The sequence below is a fragment of the Oryzias latipes genome, chromosome 2 (genome assembly GCF_002234675.1).
Source record: "Oryzias latipes chromosome 2, ASM223467v1".
Taxonomy (NCBI): Eukaryota; Metazoa; Chordata; class Actinopteri; order Beloniformes; family Adrianichthyidae; genus Oryzias; species Oryzias latipes.
The window spans coordinates 11,347,541-11,375,404 of NC_019860.2; the positions used below are offsets into that span (position 1 = coordinate 11,347,541).

Below are 27,864 nucleotides of genomic sequence, written 5' to 3' on the forward strand. Positions count from 1 at the left end.
TTGTGTGTCCTTCACCTCCCTGCTGTTTGTACCAATTTCAGCTCTTTCCTGGATGTTTTTTCAGTTCTTTTGCGTCATTTTAGCTGGACCGTCTGTCTAAATGACTCTGCGGATGATTGATTCCTTTGTCATTTTCGGAATTTCTCCCGTAACATTCAGGGCCACCCGTTTTGTCTTCTTGCCCTTGCAGCTAGAATTTTAAAACTCTTGTTTTCTGTTCTGTTTGTTATTCTGTATTTCTCTGGGACAAATTAGATAAGAAAAAATTCTATGTTCAGGCTTTTCCTGAGAAATTGTGACGACAGAGGAAATTCTGTAAACAATATCAGTGAAAAGTCACATGTAAAATTTATGACCCTGTTTATGAATGGAGCTACCTCCTTCACAGACGTTTTGTCACTTTGGGACAGTGTACGAGCCTAAAGGGAGTTGAGAAGCCCCCAACGAGCCAGACACATGTGATCTTGTGTGTCCACAGGGCTGTACTTCTTGTCTTGGGTTGTGGTGTGATTCTGCTAGAGGGAGCTGCAAGAGTTTAGGAATGTGTTCATTCCAGCTGTGCAAATGCCAAAACACCACAAGATAAGGCGGCTGGGTCCTCCTAAACTAGCATGCTTTTGAAGAATTGTGGCCGTTTATGGTTGAGGCATGAGACGGAATGGGGTCACGGACATCTCTGGGTTTATTGCAGGTTGTTTACCTGCACCTGGAGAGAACAAGCGACTGCATGCACGAACCGCCTAGCGTGGAACACATCACTGGGATGTTGGATAACCTTGCAGAGAAACCCCTGTTCATGTAATTGGTATTTCTTGCTGTATTGGACCTTTTTGACAATTTCCCATAAATAATGTGCCCCTAAACTGAGACTTCTTTGAAATTAGCCCAGCAAACAGTCTCTGTGATGATAATAAATACATAATTATCATCGTAGAGAACCAATTGGAAGCAAAAAAAACTTCTGGGAGGAAATCTATAAAAGAAACCTCAAAGTGCTTAATGAAGTTGAAAGATTCTACTTCACAATCTCCTGAGGCTTTGTGCCAAAAGGTATTTCCATGTTGTTTCTCTAAACAACTTTTGATTTCATAACAAGCGATGTGTCATGTCACGATCCAGTTGGACACGTGAAACCGTGTTGTGAGAGGCGGTGTTGTCTTAGCAGTTTCCCTCCTGACTGCATTAACTGTCCTGTCCTAAAACGGCACTCTAAAAAACCATTAATCAATTTCAGAACTGTAGCTTTTAACTTGTCTAAAACAAGGTCTTAATCGCAGATTTTACTTGGGCCTGAGACCTCACATGTCTGAACAACCAGAGGGGTTCCAAAACTTCAAGGAGTCCGGGAAGTTATCACAGCTCAAACCTTCAGAATAAGACCAAAACCACATTTTGCAATGACTTTATATATCATTATGATATGATTCAATCAGAGATAATATAAGCAATCATTGGCTAACATGCACAGAAGTTGTTTCCATGGGAATCAGTGTTTTCAACAAAAAAAGTCTAAATTTCATTTTCAGATACAGTCACAAAATCTGAAACACATTAATATCAAGATGAAAGCATATTACCATATTTCCTACACCATAAGAAACACTTAAAAGCCTTTTTTTTTTCCAAAAATGACTGGTTGTGCTTACTGATGTTAAAGCAGTTTTTAGAGGTACACAGCGCTCTGTCAAAATGTCCGTCTGTTTTTTGTATGAGATGCAAACAAGTTTGAGTGTTTTTGCAACTAACATGTAGAGGTGTCGTGCTATGTTTACACAGCAATGCGTGTTGAAGCGCCCACTTCCAATAAAAAGTCTATGTGTTTTGTAAAAATGCAAACATGGCTAACAACAACAACAAAATGGATGATGTCTGATCGGCATTATTCAGATCCAAACCCTGTCTTCATTAAATCTAACTTCAATCAAAATCCAACTTCTGAGGCTTTATAGTACATTTTAGAAGCATTAAGAAACATTTCCCTTGGCACTTTCTGTTGAATAGAACTTTTGGCTGCTCTTGTTCTACGCAGGTTCTGCTTCATTCTCAATGGTAGAAAAAGAAAACAAAAACTAGTTTTTAAAAACCGATAGCAAGCCACGAACAAGCTCTCCTCTGAAGTCGAAGCAAAAACATTCTTAACCCCCACAGGAAGATGAGCTGATGCAAACCAGAGATGCCAACGCCGACTGATCAGCAGCCCTGCAGGGATGCTTTGCCTGTTGCCTTGACGACCACCCCCCATCACACATTTCATCATTTCATCTGTAAATGCAAACAAACAGGTTATGTGCATCTCTCATTAAGGCTAAACTCATGATCTCCTCCTAATATAATATTTTACGATCATATGACCACAATATTGATCCCTGGGGGTGAGGGGGTTGTACCTCCTGCTTTTTAATATCTAGCCCCCGGTTGCTTGGCGCATTCAGACAGTTTTGTTGTTTGTTCTGCTGAAATACAAAATGAAGGCTTTTTAATACGTCAAGGATTACTTCAAAAAAATGTTTCTGAAGCGCTGCTGAGGTGTAATTATCTTTATATTTTTAAACATCCGTGACTTTAACTCAAGATAAGATGCAGGATGCAGAAAATATTGACTCCTTCCAAAATGAATTGCATCTCTAAAGCCTTCCTAACAGCTTGAAGATGGACGGGCTTCTTTTCTGTGACTTTCTTTTCACTTTCTTCTCCTTTAAAGCAGATATATCCCTCAGTGACCACAGCATGGACACTCAAGAGCAAACAGGAAACCAGCTTACAGAGGAGCCACAAGCCGGTCTTGTGAAGTAGCTTCGCTTGTCCCTGCTGTCACAAATCAGGTGGCAAATGCTGGAGCGGAAGGACCAGAAGTTCCCTTGAGTCTCAGCTGCTAAAACCTGAACAAGTTGCAAGGACGTGCAGAGAGCCCCTGGTCTGGAATGAGCACCAAGAGAAAGATTTGTTGCATTTGACCTGGAGGCATTCCCCAATTTGTTCCATTCTGTGCATTGAAGTGATGCATTTACAATCAGAAATTCTACTCCACCCATTTGTTAATTTTTTTCTTTTTATTTTATCCAAAATATAAAAAAAATACACTTCCTGTATTAAGCCTGTTGGCTTAAGTCTTAGTCAAAACTTCTCTAGATTTTGGAAAAAAATTGGCAAAACGTGTACAGGGCACAATAGAGTGGCCCACACAAAATACCAAGCTCGTAGAATACTCAGTGAGTCATTGGAGATAAAATGTTCACATACATTTTTTTAATGAGACACAGGCAAGTCTTTAGGACTTTTTTTTTATCACCCCCCCTCCTCCAATCCTACCCACAGGGCAAGCAGCCAAGGGGCCAGTACTTGCACCTCACTAACAGGTAGAGTGCGACATAAGGACACTGTATGACAGCATCACCCATACATCATAAGCATACAACAATAGCCTGTCCCCCTTGAAAACACACCTGTGCTCCCCTTAAAAGCCATGTCACACAGCCACTACATACGTGTTTTTCACATATTGAATTTGAATATTGCATATTGAATATTGCAGTTTGTTGTGATACATGCATGATATACTGTATGTAATTCATAAGTGTTTCTTGGGCCCATCATTCATCGATGTGCACAGATGTCCGCTGATGGTTTCGGCTGATGGGTCTTTCCGTAAATCCGGTTTTGAATAGTTCAAAGTTTTTTTTAAGTTAAAAATTATGCAGTTTATGCGTATCTATATGCAATTATTATGTAAATCTTAAGCAGTTGTGCATGAGTTTTGCAAGCTGCAGATGCAAATTTGTGGCTTTCCACAACTGTTCCATATGTGTCTAAAATGACATAAACGATGCACAAATCACTAACAAATTGCATATAAACAGCATAATAATCACACAGTTCATGTTCTATGTCTACGTGGTTTATTTGTGTTTCTTTAATGGTTTTACCATGGTTCATTGATTCACGTATCACTAATTGTCATCCCTGCTATATCCCCAAAATGTATGAAGTGACTGTGTGACATGGCCTTAAGATCCAGCCACTCCTATCTACGACCCTCCATGGGCCCAGACCACCCGAAAACCAGCAGCACCCATATGGGTCAACCCTGTACAAGTGTATGTGACAGTTAAAAGGAGCATCATTGAAAAGCTCCATATTTCACCTGCACCTTCAGGAACTATCATCAGCATCATCTGTTACTACCAACGAGCCCATAAACAAAAACTGAACCATGAACTCTGCACGATAATTTCAAGACATTTATCAGCTTTAGTTGTAAAAGTTTTAGATACATGTGTGATCTGATTGCTGCTGCTGTTTTATTCTTGTAATTATATCTCTTGGATTTCTGCAACCAGGGCAATGTAATCTCCTTCTAAAAAACACAGTTTTATCTGATCGACAAATGCAAATCCAGATTTTTAAGTCATAAAGAGGTGATTACTGCAAACATGCTCTTTGATTCTCAGCAACATTGCCTTACAGATGAGGTGAGCCGTAGGACTGAATCTAATTCTGTTCTATATATAAATGTGCAAGATGCTTATTTAAATAAAGTTTGACATTTGTCTATTCTAAACCAGACCAGATATGCTGTCCTGTAGTGTTTGCTCCGACTAAAGCCGTATTAAAAACTGGACTTTAAAAAAAAAAAACTGTAAAACGGAAAATTACAAAAATTACAAAATCATAAAAAGAATTAGACAAGAAAGTTTTTTTTATACTTTTACAAAATATAAGAATCAAAAACTTTGTTATTGTATATTCTATTTCAAAGGCTTTACAAGCAGCCATGTGATGTTTTACAAATTTATTTTGATGACACCATAAGGCTTTTATGTATGTGAGCAGGTTTTTTAAATATAAGTCTGGAGCTCACATGCACTGACATAAGTAATAACTCAACTTCATTACCGTTTGGAATCTTAGAGTCAAAGTTCATAGCAAGCAAAATTATTTTAATTAAATAGAACCACTTGGTAAATGAAAATTATTATTTTTTTCTACCTGGAAGCAAGTCTGCAAATGCATAATTTGGAGTCAGTGTGATAGTGAAACATCCAAAGAGGAATTTACAGCACAAGATAAGGCCTGTTGAAAGAGCAGAACCGCCGCTCGTGTTGCTGCAGGCTGACCTTTAGCAACAATTCCTTTTAACTATACCTCAACACACAAAGGAAATTTTAAAAAGTGACCGTAACCCCTGTGCTATCCTAGGCACTTTAACATTGGGAGTTGGGTCATCTAGACCCACTAGACAGTGCGCTGAACCTTTTTTCTTCAATGATTTGTGATCTTCACTGGTGTCCATGGATTACATGAAATCTTTCCACCTTTATCCACCTTTGTCATAGTAGGGAGAACACGTCAATGAAAGGGTGGGGTCATCTAAGATAGCACAAGGGTTAATCGAAGTGCAAACGCGCAAAAAAGAGACCATGATTGTATTCGACTGTCAGTCTGTACAGGAAGCCATGTGTTCCTCTGGGCCTGCTGGCATGCTTGTTTTTCAGGATTTAGAAACTAGAGATGTAATGAAATTGTCAGAGAACAAATGTACCTTGAAACAACAATTCGTAAAAGAGCACGTTACAGTTTAAAAAAAAAAAAAATTTTTACTCCATTTGTACACTGACATTGCGACACAGGAATGCTTTTCATTTAAAAATGACGTGTGTTTTTAACATGTTTTTAGGGATTTACAAACTAGAATTGTTACTAATTTATCTGATATAAATTCCTGCCTCCTCTAGGTGGCGCTGCAAACAACAGATAACCATTAAACAGTACTGATTTGTCTCCCCTATTTGTCAAGTATTTCTTAAAGATAAAGGTTGGATGAAATCTACATGACCACCTCACCTTGCCACCATAGCAGTAAGCTACATTTGTTTAGTACAACCCGAACAGTGATGCAACAAAAACAGACTGTCCTCCTAAATCTAATTTCAGGGGGGTTTTGAAGCCCCCACTGGACAGTGGAAACTCTCCTTGGAGAGGTTGATAAAATCACTTCAAGTAAGGAAAAAACTTTTAAAATACCACAAGTCACAAAACCATTTACTGTAGTTAGACATCATCATGTGCTCGAATCAAGGAAAACAAAAAAGCTTCTATACCTATTCCCAGAAAGCAACAGACTCACCTCTTTAGCGTCTTTTGTGTCCAAGGATTAAAAAACTCAGAATAGAAATGTTTGAGGAAAGAATTCCTTAAACATTCAGGATCTTCCTGGGGACTTTGAGCTTCCAAATCACATGTTGGTAGTGCTATTAACTCATCTACGAGCACTATTTGCTGCAATCTGTCAGTTTACCTGAAAGAAGCAAGCTTTTAGCCTTTAGCCCCAATCTGCAAATGTTATGGCTTTTTCTGGTAGTCATGGAGAAGAAAAGGCCAGGCCACAACAATTGAAGTAAGATGCCGCTGCACTTTCTGGCCTTGACATCAACCGCCATGTGCAGATAGGTCTTATCTGGAGGATGTGCTGGGCAGTGTTGAGCCTCCACCCACCGCATTGCCCCGGGCATCACACAAACATCCGCACACACAGAGGAAATGCAGATCTGAGCAGACAGAGGCATTCGATCCACTAGGAGTCACATGTAATGTTTGGCGTAAACACCCAACACCGTTATATAATCTCCCACCAACATATCCCGTTGCAAATTAACCAACAGATAACGGGCCATCATATCAACAACAACTTGGTGCTCGTGAGCACACAATGAGCGTCCACGAGGCAGGAGTTCACCGGCAGCAGATTAGACACGGGTGTTAATGCAGCAACTGGCGGGGTCGCATGTCAACAGAGCTGCACAGATTAGCCCATTTCTTGAGAACATCCCAGTAGCTCAGGTTATTTTGTAGTGCAGGAACCAGAGTAAACAATAAAGTTGTGTGTTTTTAACTACTTCTCTCGTCACAAATTTTTCTGTTTGCTGCTTGAATACGACCGGCGTGTTGACGCAAAAACGTCACCCCTATAAAGGAAAACGCAAAGTCTCTGCGCCCCAAGTGACTTGAGCTGCTGACATTCACTTACAGAAATGGGCTGTTTCTATCGCAACCAAAGGGCAATTAAACTGCTTTTAACAAATAAAAAGGTTAAAGTCAAACACCTTTTATACTAATAAGATGGTTGTGCATCCTGATGGTCAGCAGGGAAAGTAATGACATGCCGAAACAGAATTTAACCCTTGTGCTATCTTAGATTACCCCACCCTTACATTGACGTGTTATTCTTACCATGACAAAGGTGGATAAAGGTGGAAAGATTTCATGTCATCTATGGACACCAGTGAAGATCACAAATCATTGAAGAAAAAAGGTTCAGCGCACTGTCTAGTGGGTCTAGATGACCCAACTCCCAGGATGCCTGGGATGGCACAAGGGTAATTAGAAAAGTTTTTACTTTTTCCTGCTGTTGTTTTTTTTTTTTTTTTTTTTGTCCAATAAAGTTGAATTTTAGAGATCCAGACCATTAGATAAGATGGAGAGAAGTCCTTGAAGAGAATAAAAGTGAGAAAAATGTCATGGTGCCTCTGGCAGTCACCCCCCCCCCCCCCCCCCCGCTCTGCTCTCCTGATTAGAACCAGCTGTGGACACTCGCCATGACTCCCGCTTCAATTCCTCTCCAGCCACGTTGAAACTCCCGCTACAGCAAGACTGCAGCCACTGACCATCCATCTTCAGGCTACTAACTCGAAAAGACTCCTGTACCTACCCGTTTGGGAAAAATAAATCCTTTTGTTCTAACATCATCCTGAGTTTTCTTCCGGGTTCCAGCGTCTGGGTCTGCTACGTCATTCATATCATGACAGAACAAAGTGGCCTAACTCCAGACCCAGCTGACCCAGAAGGATTCTGCCTTACTGTCTCCCAGTCTCCCAGCAGGGAATCATTCTGGGTCGCCAGGCCAATGCTTTAATCCAGATGGCCTCGGCTCAACAGGGTCTTTTTCGACATCTAGACGGAATATCTCAAACCCTGATGGAATTAACGGGACAATACTCCTATAATCCCGCAGCTACCGCTCCCAGTAACGTGACCACTTCCGCTTCCTCATTGGCTCAAGAGAACTTCCGGCTCCAACCTGAACCGTTTTATGGTGATGTAGAAACTTGTGGAGGTTTCCTCCTTCATTGTCAGTTGATTTTTCAGCAAGCACTCAGGTTTTGTCAATCTGACCACAGTAAAGGTACCTTAGTCGTAAATTCCTTTGACCTCTTCATTGGAGAATTCCGGTTTGTGTTTGAAGAATGTCATATAAATGCATCTAGACATTAAAGAAGAACACAATTAGAAACAATAGACCACAGCAAGAATTAAGTTTCTCATGCACAAGGGAGAAGAAAACCAGTGTGACAGAAGACAACCACCACGCTGCTCTTCTGAAAGGTTCTGCTTCTCCCTGTGCTCCTTTTATTAAGAACACAAGAAGGAGGTAACAATTTCAAGACAAAGAGCAAAAGTTCATTAGGGGGTGTCGTATAATGACCCATTTGGTGGATTCTAACTTCAAACAGTATCCCTTATCAGCTGAGGACAGTGTGTTGTAAAACCCCCTCTTCATAGCTGGGATGAGAAGCAGATGAACAAACACACAACTGTTTTATAAAAAGGTAAAAAGGTCAATCTGAGTTAACATTTAAACATACATTTACACAAATACATTTAAACAATGATAATAATAAAACAATTTCCTTCACAACCAACCTTGTTAAGAGGGGGAGGCTATGTGTTGTTTGTTAAGCCTCAAACAATGCAAAGGTTCAGTTAGTGACCATCTTATCGATTTCCGTATCCAGTTGAAGCTCGTTGGCCCGATGTCGCATTGAAGGGCATATTCTATCAATCCCTGAATGAGTCCATCAAAGATCATATATGTTCCCAACCAGAGACTCACTCCTTGGAATAACTTGTGTCTGCAGCCCTGCGATCTGACATCCGTCTCCGGGAGCGACAGGTGGAACGCAATCGACATGCTCAAAAACCACACTCTCGCTCCCCCCTACAAACACCATCTCAGAACTCTCCTCTACCACCTTTTCAAGGCTCCTCAGTTAAAACCTCCGAGGAACCCTTGCAGAATGGCCACTCCAAGCTTACTCTGGAGGAACGACAAACCTTGTTAATCAATGCCAGCTTCGTTTGAAAGCCAAAACCTCCCGTTAGAAGACAGGCCGCGGGCGGGTAACTCCGTATCTCATTTGGGAAAAAACGTCCTATTTAGCCCTGTCAAGCTATGCCCTCGGGATTCATGAATTCAAATCTCTGGTTGAGTCTGGTGCCGAACAGAGTTTCATTGACTATCACCTGGTAAACAAACTGAATCTTCCCACTGAACCCTTGGATCCTCCCACAGCAGGTCAGCCTCTCTCTAGGATCACTCATCGCACCAAACCTGTCCTTCTCATTACTTTCGGTAATCACAGAGAACACATTCAATTCTTCATTACTCAGAGTCTTTAGACACCCATTATTTTGGGGTTTCCCTGGCTCCATACCCATAATCCACAGTTCGACTGGATCAACCAACATATAACTAATTGGAGTTCGTGTTGCATGGCTACTTGCCTTCAGTCGGCTGTACTTCCTATTTCTTCCCGCGTTAATAAGGTCACTGAAGACCTCGACCTTATTCGTATTTCCTCCTGCTATCATGATTTGAGAACCGTTTTCAGTAAAGCTAAGGTGGGGGCTCTTCCTCCACACAGACCCTATGACTGTTCAATAGATTTGTTAAACGGTGCTACTCTACCCAAAGGCATATTATTTAACTTGTTTGGTCCTGAGAAGACTGCTATGGAGAAATACATTCAGGAGGCACTTTCATCAGGTCATATTCGCCCGTCCTCTTTCCCGGTTGGTGCTGGGTTCTTTTTCGTAGACAAAAAGCACAAAACTCTACGCCCCTGTATTGACTTTCGCGAACTTAATCAAATCACTGTTAAAGATAAATATTCACTTCCTCTCATCAGCTCCATTTTCGATTCCGTCCAGGAAGCCCGTGTCTTCACTAAATTGGATCCTCGCAATGCTTACCATCTGGTTGGTATAAAGGAGGGAGATGAATGGAAGACTGCATTCAATACGCCGTTAAGGCATTTTGAATACCTGGTAGTGCCCTTCGGCATTACTAACGTTAACGACGTCCTCAGAGACTTCCTAAATCGTTTCGTGTTTGTCTATTTAGGCAACATCCTCATTTACTCTCGAGACACCTCTCAACACATGAACCATGTACACTTCGTTTTGGAACATTTACTTGAGAATCAACTATACGTTAAAGCCGAAAAATGTGAATTTCTCATTTCTATCGACACTTCATTAGAAATTGCAATAGTATCGGTTCCCCTCTAACTAAGCTCACTTCCATCAACAAACCTTACAAATGGGGTCCTGAGGCCCAGTCAGCTTCAACAAATTAAAAGAACTTTTCTTCTCAGCCCCTATCCTTATACAGCCCGACGATGAACCAGTCAGTTCATCGTTGAAGTCGAGGCCTCCGATTCTGGAGTGGGAGCTGTCCTATCTCAAAGGGAGAAATCCTCTGGAAAACTCAAGCCATGTGCATTCTTTTCCCGTAAGCTCTCCTCTGCAGAACGCAATTACGACGTGAGAAACCAGGAGTTGTTGGCAATCAAACTCGCTCTGGAGGAGTGGCGCCACTGGCTGGAGGGAGTGGAACTACCGTTTATTGTGTGGAAGGATCACAAAAACTTGGCGTACCTACGTACAGCTAAATGACTTAACGCCCGTCAAGCTCGCTGGTGTCTCTTTTTTGACCGCTTTAACTTTACAATTACCTACAGGCCAGGCAGTCGTAATATGAAGCCGGATGCCCTCTCACGAAAGTTCAACTCCAGTGAAGACCCTGTCACTTCAACCATCATCTCCCCTGCCTGCATTGTGTGGAACCTCACATGGGATATAGAGACTCGTGTCCTTCAAGCTCAAGGTGAGGAGCCTAATCATCCTCCTGCTCCTAAAGATACCCTGTTTGTGCCTCCCTCTCTCCGCTCAGACGTGCTTTCCTGGGGTCACACCTCTCACATCTCCTGTCACGCTGGAGTCCAGAGAACCCTTAACCTCCTGCGGCGACGGTTCTTCTGGCCGTCCATGGAGAAGGACATTAGAGAGAACGTCGCTGCCTCCAAAACCTGCACCCGTTCTAAGTCCTCTAATTCTCCGCCCGCTGGGTTATTGCAACCGCTGCCCGTACTGAGTCGTCCTTGGTCGCACATTGCTATAGACTTGCTTCGTCACGGGACTCCCACCTTCTCAAGGCAACACCATCATCCTCACTGTCATTGACCGTTTCTCTAAGGCCGCTCATTTCATTCAACTTCCCCAGTTACCCACAGCCAGGGAAATGGCCGAGATCCTCGTCCAGAATGTCTTCTGCCATCATGGAACCCCTGAGGACATTGTTTCTGATTGAGGCCCCCAATTCATATCTCAGGTATGGAAGGCTTTTTGTTCTGCTTTAGGCGCCATGTTTAACTTGACCTCCGGATACCACCGTCAATCCAACGGTCAGGCGGAGAGAGCTAACCAGGAGTTAGAGGCCGCTCTTCGGTGCCTGGCGGCTCAAATCGCTGTGGATTGGTCCAAGTTTCTGGTTTGGATCGAATACACCCATAATAATCACCAGTCCTCAGCCACTGGGGTGCCTCCGTTTGAGGTCTCCCTCGGGTACTCACCACCTCTGTTTCCATCGCAGGAACTCGATTTGGCAGTGCTCTCGGTCCAGCACCATCTCCAACGGTGCCAGCGTATTTGGCACCAGACCAGGGCAGCTCTTCTGCGCACCAGGGAGAGCAACTGTCGAATTGTCATTTGCCACAGGGTGGTGGGGCCCACGTACCAGCCTGGTCAGAGGGTTTGGCTCTCATCTCGGAACATCCTCATCCAGGCTACCTCCCGTAAGCTGGCTCCCTGTTTCATCGGGCCCTACATCATTGAGCGGATCATCAATCCCTCCTGTGTCCGCTTCCGGCAGCCCTTAAGATACACCAATCATTTCATGTGTCCCAAATCAAGCCTGTCCAAGAAAGTCCTCTGTCCTCTGAGATAGGACCTGTGGTCGAGTGGATATTTATGTTCTTCTAAAGTGGATGATTGAATGTAAAAAAAAAGAGAGAAAGTACCAAGCCATCCCCACACCAAGACTCCCCACCACGGCAGCAGCGGCAGCCAAGATCCCCCCCCCCCCCCCCCCCCCCCCCCCCGGTCATTTTTGATAACTGAACACTTTAACTTGAGTATTTTTGCCCAAAGAGAAAATATTTTTTTATAGGAGGAGCTTGGCTTTGGTCAGGTCAAGAAAAATTTGTAAGAATTTTAAGAACTTTAAGAGATTTCTTATATTTAACTTCTAAGAATCCAAACGCTTTTTCAGTGTTTAAAAAAGACTTTGAAAATTAAAAAAACTTGAAAAAGCCTTAGTCACGTGGCTTGAGTGTTGACCCGTGTCGCAGGTTTTTGGTTTGTCCAGGGTTCTAGTGCTGCATTGTGAATGGGATCCAAGTGTGTCTTGGAGTTCCCTTAAGGCTCGTGCGGCATCCTTAGGGATGTCATAAAATGAAACAGACCAATTTTTTGTGTGTGTGGTAAGTGTATCATGAAGTGTTTGTAAGACTTATGTATGATGCACGCATTTTTGACTTATGGGTGATGCTGTCATACGATGGCCAAACGCCACACTCTAGTTCTTAGTAAGGTGTGCGACTTGCCTCTTATTGACCACATGCAAATGCTCCAGGTGATACAAAAGTGCCTGTAGGACGCCCACACAAACTGCATTTGTATAAGTGTTTGTTATAACCTGTCGCTCGCACAATGCCCATAAAAAAAAGCGTGCATGAACATTTTCGCTCTGTAGGTTCACCAAACAGTCTATGACCTTGATTTTTTGTGTTGACCACCCACAGGTGTGCCCATTTTTTGCCTGCAGACCACCCATCTCCACCCGTAAGGGCAGTTGGGACCTTATTCAGACCTTATTCAGATTATCTAAAGCTGCAGCTTTGTGGAGTTTTATATGCTCAAACAGATTTAACCTTTTGGTGCTAGAACCTTCATTGATTTTAATTTTCTTGACTGATTACCGACTTAATAAAAAGTTAACCTGCAAAGGCCACTTTTGATGAATTTAATATTTTACTGAGACCTATGGAAGATCAACAGACAAAAGATCAACCAATATTCAATTTTTTCCACAGAAATGCTTTAAAATTGAATTCTTGTGGGAGAAAACTAGTTATCAATCAATCTTTTAGATTGAGATTCATTGAATTTTATTTTGTTTTTCATGCTTTAATTTCAATCTGTATATCCAGCATTATTTTTTCTCTTATTTTGGAATGGCCCTTGTGTGAGTTGGCATCATCCATCTGGTGATCTCTGACCTCCAGCAACAGGTTCTTTGCTGTAGATAAAACTCTGTATCTTTGAATTTCCATCTCACTTGGTTTGGGGTTACCGCCAGCAGAACAGCTGCTGTTTTGAACAAAACTTGTTGTTGGGTCTAAAAGGCCGCAAGTTTTGGCTAGTATTTGACCTCAAACAGTGTACTACTGCATGTAATATACAACTTTATTTAAACCAACAATTCACCAAGAGCTAAATGCTGAGTGAGGACTGTGTTGCACTTACCTGCTAACAGTAAGGGATTAAAAGCTTTCAAATTATTCATATGGGTAAATTGCGGGTAATGTGGCAAGAATTTAACTCCAGGTTTCAGCCAATTGATGTGATCATCTCCACTTCACAGATCAGTGTAGCGAGGTTGAGCATTTTCTTTTTTATTTTCAGGATGTTCAGGTGGAAAAATTGAGAGGAAATGGAGCTGGAGGGCAAACTGCAAGCCTTTAGAAAACTATGCAAACAAACCAATGTCCAATTCTTACAATTCTCTCTGCCTTCGCCCACAAGTGGCTGGGATAGTTTGGTGTGAATGCTACGTTCACACTGAACATGAGTCACGCATCAAATTCTTCTCCACCGCTTCTGTTTTGATGTGCGTCAAATTTGCACCTCGATTCTTGTCCAAAAGTCTGTCCATAAGTCTTATGTCGCATGTGGGAGGAGCTACTGTCAAACATTTTTAGCCTGATCCCTACATGGAAGACTCGAATTATGTTGAGTAATCCGGTTGATTTATTTTGAAGAGCTCTACAAAAAGTGTTGGTAAACACGTTTTTATGTCTGAGTTCATGACATAATTCAGAGATTCCACCGCCAGCCGCCCAGTAGCATGGGGCAATGTTTCCTGCATGCTTGCACAATCGTGCACTGCTCGCACATTGTCAGTGCACAAGAAAATAAAATGACATACTACTTCCATACTTGATTATACTAGCGACATCAAAACAAAGTCACACAGTGTCAAATTCATAAGACATGTGGCGTTCACGAATGACCTGAACGCATCATTAACCTGAACAATGGGAATGGACTCCCGGTCGGCTGGGAACCGTTCTTCAATTCCTTTTTTTCCTCCCTGAGTTTTACAGGTTTACATAAACACTCAAACAAGCTCATCCTTCTCATTTTAGGTGCAAATATCACATGAGTTGTGAACACCTAATTTACATGAGTACCTCGCAAAAAAAGGAGAAAAGAACAGCATTCGAGGTCTAGCGCGTGGGGGGGGGCTCACAGTTGTGTATGCGCAGACATTAAAATTGGAGTGAACATTACCACCGCACTACATCCAAATGTGCCAGGGTGTTGTTGACCGATGTAAAAAAAAATCATCCGGTCACCTTTGAATTTTTACTTTTTCTCAAGATCTTGGCAGCCGCCACATAGCGTGTAAAGATGCGACTGTCGCCGCCCGATTTCAAGTGCTACCAGCAACCTGCTGAATTTGCTGAAAAACTGGCATTTAGGTGGCCACACACGGCTTTTTGCCATTTGTGACTGGAGCTTTTAGACTGAGTCCTGGACAAGACTGGAAATGATTGCAATGTAATAAGAAAAAAAACACTGTGTGCAGTGACATGTTTAAACTAGATTGTTGGTGCCACTTGTCAAGATTGTAGGGAAATGTAGGGCCCTAATCATAACTTTGAGTGATTGCAATGGCAACATTGTGCATGCGGTGAAGTGCAAGCGTCCTACAAATTTCCAGAGGGTTTTAGGAGAATTTTAACGGTTTTAATTACACGGCTTAGTGATTTTTTTGTTAGGCATCATCTTATTTGTTAGGATAAATGAAGAAGAAGCTGGTTTAAAAGAACAATATTCTGTCATATGTAGATAATTTGATGGAACCTTTAAATATTATATGAGCTTGAAGTTTTTCTTTTATATATATGCATGATGGAACTCATCCATGAAAATCTAAACTGCAGCCCCTGGTGGCAGAAACGTGTCACTTTCATTTGAAAGGAGCACAGTCAACAGCGCCGATGCCAGTATTAAGTCCTGAAACAGACGAGCTTCTGACCTGTTTTTCCTTTCGAGTGTGCAGTTAATTAGATCATCTCTGCTCGCCAAAGAAAAAATAGAAACAAACAAGCTGCCTGCAGCTTTCTCTGAGACGCTTTTTAATGAATACATGATGTTAAATGTCATATGACGCGGTTAGCCCTATAGACTTAAATGTCTGTGGTTAAATGAATTTTCTACTCCGCAGCGCGGGAGACATGAAGCTCCGCACAAAACGGAGCAACCGGGATATCATGGAAACTCCCAGCAGCCCCTGCAACCCATCAGATAATGACTTCATTCTTCCGTACACATGATTGCGAAACATGTGCGCTGCTTAGATCTTTTTCTGGACTTTGCGACCAAGCCCAACATACGCAGTCATGTGAGGGGAGAAAAAGAGTCTCTCTGTGAGCTCTGCAGCCTGATGCATCAGAGCACAATAAATATATTATCTGGTTCCAGACGGATCTTAAAATATGCAGCATTCTGGTTTAGACGAAGAGCCCTTAAGGTAAAACACAGATGTAGACATTTTTTGGGAAACAAAACTGAAAATCCAACTTGTGAACTTCTGCAGATTTTTTTTTTTACCCTCTAATGATCTGGAAGTTCTGCAAACTTTTTGAGTGACTCTGAAACTTTGGCCACTTTTTCTACTTTTTCTCAGTTCAGGCTTTTCGTGATCATCATTTGTGAATGTCAGAATTCCTTTTTGTTAAATTAAACTCACAGTCAGTTACGATTGGTTTCCTTTCACTCTTAAATCATTCATAGAACCATGTAGCCTAGCACTAAAAAGGCAAAGAAAATCACAGAAGTAGAGACGGGACTCTTGTTCCTAATCGACTTGGGAGCATGGGATTGTTGAGATTTTGAATTATTTGACTCAGCCGCTGGGTTCAGATTCCTTCCACACTGCACCTGTATAGCAAAGATTTGAAGAGGATAAAATGATCTGGATTAACTTTTTTTTGTCTGAAAGGTAATGGCCGCTTGGACAAAAACAAGCAGCAGAGCAAGGTCGGTGCAGGCTCTGTAGGCGTTACCATGACAACGTGTTGCACCTTGTCTCAAATAGACCACTTCTTGTGAAAAATGATTTAACAACTTAACAATATAACAAGATTGAAATAATAATAATGATCAAAAATTTATTTCTTCCATAAGTGACCATAGCACACCCATTATCAGAAATTACTGGACTTAACGGAAGAAATCGTCTGACGCAATCGGGCCTCTTTCATCATGTAATCACTATGAAGTATAAACGAACACCTTTTTAGGCATTATACCTTAAAGAGGGCTAGGTGATATAGAATTGTCTATGTCACCATATAGTTTTTTTCACATCAGGCAATAACTATAAGCATCACGATATAAACCAAATAACTATATTTTTCAGATTTGAACACTGCTCATAGGAGAAATGTGTAGTCATCAACAGTTTGTTAAAATATAAATATTTTTTCCTATCATACTTTAAACATAACAGATGCACTGAAGGAACATGACACAACTGTTTTTTTTAGATAACTAAGAAAAGCCATATATATTACAAACTAAACTGAAAATTAAAACAAAGGCTTTCAAGTTTTAAAAGAGAACATGAATAAAACAGACTACTACATTGCTTGATCGGTTCCATTTAAAAACAAAGGATTAATTCTTCAAATAAATTCTTATGTTTTCAAGTTTTACAGAACAAACAAAATTGCCAAATATTTTTGTCAAAACCCTGTGAATAAACTAGAAACTAAAAGCAAATTCTCAGAATTTCTTTTGGTACTTTAGACTTGCTGCTGTGCAGGTCTGACCTTGGTTGATTTTTTTTTCTCAAGAATTATCGTTTATTTTAGTCTGAGATTGAGCATGCCTTCTGCACAATTTGCAGTGCACAAAAATTGTTTTTCTTGTCAGATTTTAAATAACTGTAATACTTCCACACATGCAGGGGCTGAAACTTTTAGTTTGTTAATCTATCGGCCACACAGACCAGCCAAACATATTGTTTATCGGCCAAGTTATAACACTGCTTTACACAGAAATACCTTCTACCTTTTGAATTTTTTTGAGAAAATAGAAATTGCATAAAAGTAATATATAAATGGTATGAACATGCCTTTATTGTCATCTAACTGTAAGCTCAAATTCAAAAATGCTGAGAAAAAAAAGAACAGATTTAATTCCTCCTCCAGGTAATCACATTTTACATTAAATCATAAAAAAAACAGTATAATGTTTTGGATTATTGTTATTATACATCATCAACATAAAAGCTGCAACGCTCTCATGAGGGAACGTGATGGGGGGGATTCAGGACAACATCTGACGGGTTACAGATTTTGCCGTAACACTGGCTCTGTAATGCTACAAGGACGCTGCTAAAACACAGTGGATTTCAATCATGTTATTATATTTATGAAATACAGTTTTTATTAATGTCCCAGTGAATAATTTTGTATTATTTGTCCACCACATCTTAAAGTCCATAAAAGTCTCCTTAAAAATACTGTCCAACTTTAAACTGGTGCATATGCACTACCACTACACCTCATTTAGGTTTGCTTACATTAGGTTTTTGCCAGAACAACAATAATCAGGACTTTACTTTGAATTAGAGGGAGGTTATCGATTTTTTCTTATTGCTTTTTGCACCAACAGTCTCTGTCCACTCATGGTTGTGGGAAGAAGCCGGTGCTTTAGAACAAACTCAAAAAGAAAGGATCATTTTCACAAAACTCAGCTTGTAGCATGTTCTTTGCATCACCACGAAGCAGAGAACTCATTTCCTCTTGTTCCAAGTGTTTAGTTGACAAGTTAATGATCCTGAAAGTCTGACTCTCGGAAAATCGACTGTGCAGCTCTGGACAAGTTTTAGAGCCAAGTTGTGGATATTGTGGATAAAGTTATGTAATATATTATATAATAATAATAATAATAATAATAATAATAATAATAATAATAATAATAATAATATAGTCTCGCCCACCTAATTTACATGGGAATAAATAAATACAAAAATGTCAAAAAGTAAACTTACTTTTTTTTTAATGTGGGTGAATAAATTAGGAAAATAATTATATAAGTAAAAATACAAAAACAAGTATAAAAGCAGAAATAAATAAAACATAGGAGAAATATGTGCATTTATATGCATACATTTATGTTTTAATATATTTATGAGCAAAATAATGTAAACATTTAATTTCATTTTTTAAATGTATTTAAGGCAGCTTTCATTTATTTATTTTTAGATGTGTGAGATTTTGTCCTCCACACTAAAGGTCTCATGTGAAGCATAAAAAAACCTGAACAATTGCAATGCGTTATTGGATGATGACACATATGCATGTAAAGCTGAAAATGAATTACTTTTTAATTTTAATGGCAGATATGACGTCATCGCTTTCACAAAGTTAAATTCTAATTGATTTGAGCGTTTCGCGACGGTTATTCATAATTCCACTGTCTTTTGAAAAAAAAACGTTAATGGTTTATTAAAAATACAAATTTAAATAAAACATTGCATTGTGACAGTGCAATGCATTGTGGTCTATATTCGCCGATCTAGTAAGCATCGATGCACACTGGTTTTTCACAGAGACTTCTGGGAAATTTCCAGGGCACTGGATTTTGGAATTGTAGATTCGGACAGCTCTTGTTTCTAACCAGGTTGGGAGCTAGCGTAGTCACAGTAATATTTGTTTCAGTATTGCAAATGCGCTACCGTGGCTAACATGTTCCAGTGTCGGAGAGTGTTTATTTTTTTTTACATTACTAACAAGGTTGGATGTTAGCCATTTGCTTTAGCGGTATCAGTCTGGTTTTCTAAATATTGCAAAAAAGTTTATGAGTCACAGGATCGTGAATCTAAAATGAAGATGCCCACAATTTTTTTGAACAAATGACAATCCAGAAAGAATAGGTTCGTGTTTGAAAGCTTCCTTTTCCCAAATATGATTTAAAATTCTTGTGATAAAAAGGAATTCTTCATGTTTTAAATTAAAGGGAAAAAAAGAAAAAGTTTTGCAATTGAGTTGAGGTCAAAGGTCAACAAATCAGGGTAAAAGACATACTGAAAAGGGAAGAATTGCCAGCCCTAACCCATATAAGCTGGGGAAAATTGTCTTCAAAATAATGTGCAAAACCAAAAAGCAAGTCTTTCCTATCCTCCAATCATAAATAAATCCTCAACCTGAGCATCAACAGGTCAGAGAAATCCACAGTCTCATGGAGAAAAACGATCAGAGAACTCACTTTAAATTTTTAATGTGAGCTGCAGTTCTGTCTGTTTTGCATGTGGAGAATCAATATGTTCTGGAGACAGAAAAACAAAAACAAAACATCATCTGACCAGTCTGCACCGCAGCAAGAACATCTTCAAAGGCTGAGAGGGTTGAGGAAGGTAAGGACAGGATTAAAGTCTGCATGAGGCAAATAAATTAAAGATCTGCTCTGAACAAACCTGCTCTTGGATAAACAGCAGTTAGTAGCTCTTTACAAGACAGAGCTCAAAGTATTTCCTGAAGATGTGGTATTTATCTAAGCGTCTCACAGCAGACTAAGGAGTTTTGACAGTTTATCTGCAGCAACACATGGTGGGAGGTGTGTGAGAGGGTGTGTAGAGGCAGGTTGAGTCTTAAGAGGCATCAATTTCAAGTAAAAAACACAAAATAGGGAAAAAAGATTAAAAATCCTTCAAGAAAAACCAACAAAGTTCTTTTAAAGACCCACTCCGATCACCTTTTGATCTACTATCAAAGCGTTCCCAGTGGTCTTTTACTTATGATTATGCAGTTGTTAGCTAAATTATTCACCTCTGTGTTGTTGGCAGTACAGTTAGTGTGGAGCAACCCCGCCCCCTTCTGCATCACCAATAACTGAGAGCTCTCTGTTCACACTCTCTCCTGCTAGCACACAGCCTCTCAAACATCCAACCTGACATTAGCAGTGAAAAAAAGGCAAACAACCCATTCAGTTTGATCCAGATGCCAGCTCAGATGAGGAAAACAAAGACGTACAGGGATACATCAGAATGGAGCAGAGCAGGGAGCTTTAGCTCCGCCCATTGTATCTTTACAAATACAATCTTTTGTTACAGATTTTTTTTTGCCTGCTCCTGATTTACAACAATTTGAATAAGGCAAATACTGTATTTTCTGCACTATAAGTTGCACTTTTGGGAGAAAAGTGCCAAGCTTCTGAACATCTTCGCCAAGCTACGTCTACACCGGCCTTGGCAACACGCAATTAAACGTCCACTTCCGATGAAAAGTCTACGTAAACATTTGTTTAGGGCTTCTGCGGTCAGGCATGCAAGTTTCTACCACCGATATCAGGCTTTATAGACAAAAACGTGCGGCCATCGAACATTCATTGCAAGGTAAATCAAGTCTAACTTGGACCAATCAGTCGTTCATAAAGTAGAATAGAGCTATGAAAGAAATAGCAAGATTTGTGCGATTTGCACCATTCAACATTTGGCACCAAGCCTCTTAGAACAAGAAAAAGAAGCTCCTCCCTAATTGTCCAGTGTGAACACCATGGGCTAAACGTGCGTTGAAAAATCTGCCTTCTTGATTGCATGTCGTGTGTCCTAGCTTAAGACTGAGCAGTGCTTCTTCTACGTTACTGTCAGTAGTAAAAACTGATACACACATCTAAGGTGCCTTCTAGCGGTTTTTGATGGTAAATTAAACAAAAACATCAGAATATTTATCTTTTAGAAATCACATATAAGTCTCACCCCTGGTATTATATGTGACTTTTATCTTTTAAAAATCAAAAATCTTTTCAAAATTGTCAAAAAATATTTAAAATCTTTAAAAATCACATACTAGTCTCACCCTCGGCAAAACAATGCAAAAAAATGCTACTATATGTCCTCTATCATAAGAGAAATGCGACAAAAACCATTATCTTTGAAGTGGGTCTCTTTAAGAAGTCCCAGCTTGTACTTATTCCCACTGAAACAAATTAAAAGACAGAAAGCATCACTGACTTGTTTGGTCTCACAAAAAGTAAAAAAAAAGTTCTGATTTCCCAGAAAATGGCTCATCTGAGGAGCTGGGACTATCATATGTTTACATCTGACAGGAAATACTACACACACACAAAATCCCAGCCAAAAGTCTGAAACTGATGCTTTTCAAGATAATGTTCAGACATACAGACTTCTTTTATGAAACATCAGATCTCGCTGACAGCAAGGATCAAATTGATTTGGTGTTTTGCAGCAGAAATCAAAAGCAAAGTTAAAATTGCAGCTAAAACTAGTGATGAGAGCGTGGAAATGTAATAGAAACTAAAAAAGTGCAAAGAAATATTTGGCATACATGAAATGTATGACAGAAAGTAAGCATGACTTTGATTTTTAAACAACTTTCCACCTATTCTTACAAATCTTGAATTTATAGTATAAAAAGACAAATAAAAACAGCGTGTTTTCAGCTGCAATGGGAAATAAAGTTTGCAAATGTGTAGCTTTGATTTTCAAATATACCTGAACTTCTTCATCTTCTAAACGCAGGCTTAGATTAGAGGAATCCTTCTGTTCTGACCTCCAGCGCAGGTAAACCGCTTGTTGATCTTCCTCCTCCTCTTCCTCGTGCGGAGCTTCTCCGCCGCGGGCGCGCGCGCTTCTTCGGAAGCAGAAAGCTCAGTCGACGCGGTCTGCAGGGGATGAGGTCCGCCTGGAGCCGCGCGATCAGCTGTCTCCAGCCGGAGCACAAGCGCGCCGTTCCCCGCCGTCAGCTGACGATCTCTGCCCGCTGCCCTGCCTCCCCTCCTCCCTTAGTAAGGAGCTTTTCCTTCCACCTGATCCCGCGTCATCCGCCAAACACCAGCTGGAGCTCCTGACCCTCCCCGCACCGCCAACCCCAGGGCCGGACCACCTCCGCTCCGCCGAGGAGTGGAGGTGTAAAAGTAATAAAAAACGTCACATTTAACAACAAAACACCATTGACTAACACAGTGATCACGTGATGATTAAACAGGAAAACATACTTCTTCTTCAATCAAAATAACTACCATAAATAAATATTTTCATGTCTAAATTTACTTCAAATAAGAAAACTATTGCCTCAAATCGACATTAACAGATTCAGGTCGTTGATCAGAGTGACCAGAGGGGGCGCTGTTTCCTAACCTGAGGCACACCTGCCCTGAGCCGGCGCAGGAACCTAAGAGGAGGATGCAGGAGGTGAACCAGGGGATGAAGAACCCACATCCAGGAGAAACAAATCATCTGCTGGAAGTATTAGGCCAGGAGCAAAGAACCTCCAGTAAACATATATGATGACATCATACTGAAACAATTTTGGTCTCCCCTTTGAAGATCAAGAAAGAATCTATAGAGAGAGATAGGTAGGAAAAAAGATGAAGAAATGATTTGTGTTTTATTGTGAAATAGAAAAAAATGTTAAAAAAATGAACTTAAACTGGTATACACTTTATATTATTCTGAATTTAGTAACATGTAGGAGTGTCTGACTGCTTTTTTTTTTAAACGTTACTTACAAGGTTGGGAGTGTGCGTCGTTACAGTAACGCTATTTGTAGCACTTCCAGCCTGTTTTTTTCCCGATCGCATAATAGGTTGGGTGTTATTGTAAACACGCTAACACGGATAACATGTAGTGGTGTCAGACTGTTTTTTTAACGTGTTACTTTATAAGGTTGGGGGTTCACACTGTCATTAGCCGTGTTTACATGGGCAAAAGTAATCGGATAGAACGCCTGATCGGAAAGAAAATGCGTCATGTAAACGCGCCGTTCGGAATACTCTGCCCCGGCCAGACTCGTTCGGATCAAATTTTCTTTCCGATCAAGATAGGTGGGTTATACCGATCGTTTATCCGATCGTTGTTCATGTAAACGGTCATTCCGATCGTGTGTCACTACTGCTCTGGTTTACGTCATGCATAGACGGTGTTTCGCTGAGAGAAAGCTTTGGAGCTCATAAGGGACCGACCAGCTGCTCTGCGGACGCCCTGGGAGATGCGGGGAAGGAGCGCTTGCCCCCGATGCTCACTCGGTCCACTGGCACCCGAGTGAGCAGAACAGCTGGATTAATAACTTTGTGTCTGATGGGAGGAGGATGCTTTGTTACGTGTGCGTTTTTTTGTTTTGTTATGTGTGGGAGAATTCAGACTGCGGGCCGTCCCGCCGCTCTGGGTTAGCAGCTGCAGGACTCAGGAGAGCCGCCAGCTCACACAGCGAGTTTGGGGAAGCAGAAATAAATGTCGCTCAGTCCTTAGAAACTGTTCAAACAATCACGTGGATTTGTGTTTCCAGTTGTGTCCCGACAAAATAAAGACTGATGTTATTCCCAGACATTTACGTGCAACCAAGATGCAGATTGCAGGGTTTCATGGTCCTGGATTTTGTGTCCATCAGGCTAATGTTGTTAGCCTGTGTTTATAGCCTGTCCTAACCCTTCTTCCAGCTCCGTTCTTCTCCAAAAAAATAATTAAATAAAATGGTACTATTTGCCCAATAGTACCATTTTATTGGATTTTTTTCTTTTGGTATCATTTGATACCTCATTAGTACGCTTTGTTTGTTTTGTAATTACAGGCTTTTTTCCTCAGATTAGCAACTGCATTTTGATTTTGATTTTGATTTTTTCCACTGATGTGCATGGATGGACGTGCAAAGCTGCTCTACAAATAAATCAATTCAGAAAAATATGGTCCATCCAGACTGACTGCATCCATCGTGCCTTGTTCTCTTTGCAGGGCATGACCAGCACAGGCCTTTTGTCACAGAAAAACTTGTAGCCAAATATGTTTACTTTGTGTAATCAGCATTTGCTCCATGAAAAGAAGCACAATTTCATATGCATTAGTAGAAAGACAACAGTGCAGAATTTTAATGTCATTGCAGGAACTGAACAAACCCACTTTTCTGTTCTGCACCACTGAATGAATTTGAAGAATAATTTCTGAAGGACTCTCTCAATTTTTACAGGTCTACTACCCCCAACCCTTAGCCCTTTTATCAACGGCTAAGCAGTTGGCATTAATAAAAGGCTGGGCCAAATCGGTGGATCTAAATGGATGAGTTTGTGAGTGTGTGGTTGAAAAGCAGAAGATTGATGTTGGCATATGAAATGCATAGGAAGCAATAGTGTGATTGCAAAGAGGAAGTGAGTCCAAACGGCTAAAGAAATATCCTGTCTCATCAGCGCCTAAACCTTCCTAGTGAATGCTGCACCTTTCAAGTTTCCGACTGATCTGTACGTTTTCTCTAAGACTAGTTGCTTGCAGCATACCTGTAGTGAAAAATGTAAATAAAAATTTTTGTTCTACAGGCTCATAAAGCGGTCTATGATCTTAACATTTTGTGCAGGCCGCTAGGTTTGCCCATTTTTTGCCCGCTGACAGCTTGTATCCACCCATGAGGGCAGTTGTAAAGCCTCTCCAATTGTTTTTAGATGCTTTTATTTGGGGTTTCGTTGACGAATTACAGCATTTCTGACATCATCACCTGCTCAGTGGCGTTGTGGTAGAGTGTCTGCCCAGATAAGGTTTGAAAGTTGTGAGTTCAAATCCAAAGACAAGTCATACCAAAGTCTCTAAAAATGCCTCCCCGCTTGACGCTCAGCATTAAGGGTTTGGAATGGGGGTTTAAACCATTAAACTGTTCTCGTCTGCTGTTCACTGTTTCCCCAGGGGATGGGTCAAATCTACACTTTTAATTTTATACTATGTTATATATTTACAATTAAATCATCATCACCGTCTAAGAACAGACTTAATCTTGAGCTTTTTGCATTTTGGAGCTGATCTGCAGTGTGAGTCACATCCATCTGACTGTAATGATGCCCAGAACACCTTTACCCTGCAGCACAGCTTCCAGCCTTACGAACTGTGAGGAGAACTCACTTTCAGATCCGCTCTGCTCAGCTGAGACCTGAAAAAGACAACACACAAAACAATCAGACTGCTCTGAGTTCATTACAAAACTCCCCGCTGATGTTTAACCAATGAGGACAGCATGACTGCTCCCTGAAGCTTAGAGGCATGACTCAAATTAGCCAAAGAGCATTCTGCACTGAATGATTCATCAAGCAGTCCAGAGAGACGAAGGCAGCCAGGTGTTTAAAAGAGAGCTGATGTTTGGGGGTTGGACTGGCAGCCATGGCGAAGGATGGCTGCTCCTTAAGGCAGTGAGACTGAGGCTGCCAAGCAGGTTTTCATCTCCACAAGAAGAGGAGGAGGAGCGAGCAGAGTAAAAGAAGAACACAAAGGCTGAGAGGGGTAGTAGGGAGAGGAGCCAGAAACTAAAAAGATGAGCCACTTGCGCATCTACTTTCAGAGTGGACAGAGAACACTGCAAGAACAATCTCCAAATTATTATTTTTAACCATTCTGCTACAATCTCCTTTTGTGGGAGAATTGCCATGAAAAATGATCTTAATAACCAAGCTGGAAACCAGCTGAAAACCAACAAGGACTAAGCGCTAGGACTAGAAAGGATATGAAAAAAATAAATGTATGAAATTAAATACATTTAGAAAAACAAAAATAAAATAAAAATAGTATAGATTAAGTGCAATATAAGAAATAAATAAAATAATCATTTTAAAAAATCTAGCACAAAAAAATACAAATTAAAGTCACAAACACTACCCGCCCTTGGGTCCCCTTCCTCACCCGCTCTAACTTGGGTAGCTGCTGCTACATTGTTCTTTTTTTGTTTGTTTGGTTTTTTTTTTTCAAACTTGTCCTGTCCAACAGCTGGGCAAACAGATGAGAGCTGAAGGCCTCTTGTGTTGGACATATTTTACTTTAACAACAGGGGTTATGAATCTTCTGACAACCCAGAGGTATGTCTGAATAAACCCCTTTTTTAATCAAGGCCAAACTTTATTCATTTTAATCATATTTGAAAATATTTTGTGTTGGACTGGACGGAAAAGGAAAGGAGGGAAGAAGAGAGAGGGATGTTAGAGGGGTGGGGATAGGAGGGGTGATAATAGGAGGGGGAGGGGGATAAAACCATGAAGCAGTATAAAGCAACAAGCTACTGGATGTTTATTAATACGGTAAGGTTCAGATGTAATACAAATCTAGAAGGGGCGGGGCCTGTCCACACACAGACTCAAATGTTACAAACATACCTGTTGGCTCCAAAAATCTTCATGTCAACATGTACACAATACAAATACTGTTGTCATGACTTGTAGGATGGACAGACCCAGATGCTGTAACCCAGAATGAGGACAATGGTAGGTGAGAGTTAAGGAAGAGATTTTATTTTCTTTCCAGGAGAGATGGTGATGGCTTGGAAAAAAGCTGGCGAGGACAGTGGCTTGTGGCGTGGCTGGAGGTAGTAGAGCGGCTTTACTGAGCTTGAAGTTTTCACAGGGCTTCTGGAGGGCTCGGACTGACTTCCACACAGGAGACAATTGAAGGCTGGAATCCTGAGGCAGGGAAAGATCAGTTAGAAAGGAGGCAAGACTTGAACACGTGAACTTAGACTGAGACCAGGTTTAGTCACCATAAGGGGCAACGAACTGGCGTCGAATACTGAGGCTGAGTCTCCTTAAGAGCTGAAGCAGGTGATTAGGTGAATAGGTCTCAGCTGGTGGAGTCAGGTGCAGAGCAGGAGGGGGAGGGGGAGGAGACTGACAGGCACCATAACAACTGTTCCCCCATGCATACTTATGCATTCAAAACAACTAGTGTGAAACATTTAATCACGCAAAATATTAGTGCAAAGGTGAGCTAATACCTGTGCTCAAGTGAGTGTTCATGTTCCTCTAAAATGGATGATGGAATGTAAAAAGAAGGAGGGAGAGTGCCCAGCCATCCCCACACGAAGACCCCCGCCGCAGCAGCAGCGGCAGCCAGAACCTCCCAACGCCACTCAACAGCAGGTAGAGAACAACCGCCCCCCGGGCGATCATGTCCACCACCCAGGCCAGGGCCAGCAGGACCGCCGCAGGGCCCCCAGAGCCAGGGAGCAGGGAGGCATGGGGGGAAAGAGAGTGTGGCCCCAGCCCAACCAGGAGAGCAGCCCCCCCCGCCACGCAGGGAGGGCCCAACGCAGGGCCCCGCCACAGAAGAATGCCCACAGCCCCAGACGAGCACCTCATCACCACCCAGGAGTTCTGGGCATCCCCCTGCCCCAACCCCAGGTACGAGCCAAGTCCCTCTAAGGGAGACCCGCTTCGCGCTCCAGGCAGCCACCCACTTGGCCCACAGGTGCTGCTAAATTTTTCCCCTCTGCCCCAGCCACCCCGGTCAGCGCTGCAAATAACAAATTTATGAAAAATCACTTTTTTCGAAAACGCTGGCTTCTCTGTTGGTTTTATCTCCATAGCAACCATTGTATGTTTTCGGTTGCCTGGGAGTAACAAACAGGTATATGTCATTTCAGAAGAATTGGCAAAAGTAAACTTTTGGATTGTACCATTCTCCCACGGCCAGAGACA

At 41.3% G+C, this 27,864-nt stretch overlaps 1 protein-coding gene and 1 long non-coding RNA gene across 4 annotated transcripts in view; both read right to left on the reverse strand.

The window, feature by feature from the left end:
* LOC101164128 (prolactin receptor) overlaps window positions 1–22,296 on the reverse strand; it is a 58,863-nt gene extending 36,567 nt beyond the window's left edge. The window contains exon 1 of one of the 3 annotated variants that reach the window (XM_023964539.1): window positions 21,984–22,296. Coding sequence is in view for 1 of the 3 variants with exons in the window: in XM_023964534.1 (XP_023820302.1) it covers window positions 21,926–21,939 (14 nt within the window). In the remaining 2 variants the exon portion in view is untranslated. Of the gene's footprint in view, window positions 1–6,124; window positions 6,896–21,925 lie in introns of those variants that run through there. The other 2 variants (XM_023964534.1, XM_023964537.1) reach the window with 2 other exon arrangements.
* A 4,301-nt stretch (window positions 22,297–26,597) lies between these two features.
* Window positions 26,598–27,037, reverse strand: LOC110016215. Its single transcript, XR_002291518.2, has 2 exons — window positions 26,928–27,037; window positions 26,598–26,850 (listed from the first exon to the last, which is right to left on the reverse strand). It is a non-coding gene; the product is annotated as an uncharacterized LOC110016215 (long non-coding RNA).
* Between the last annotated feature and the right edge of the window lie 827 nt (window positions 27,038–27,864).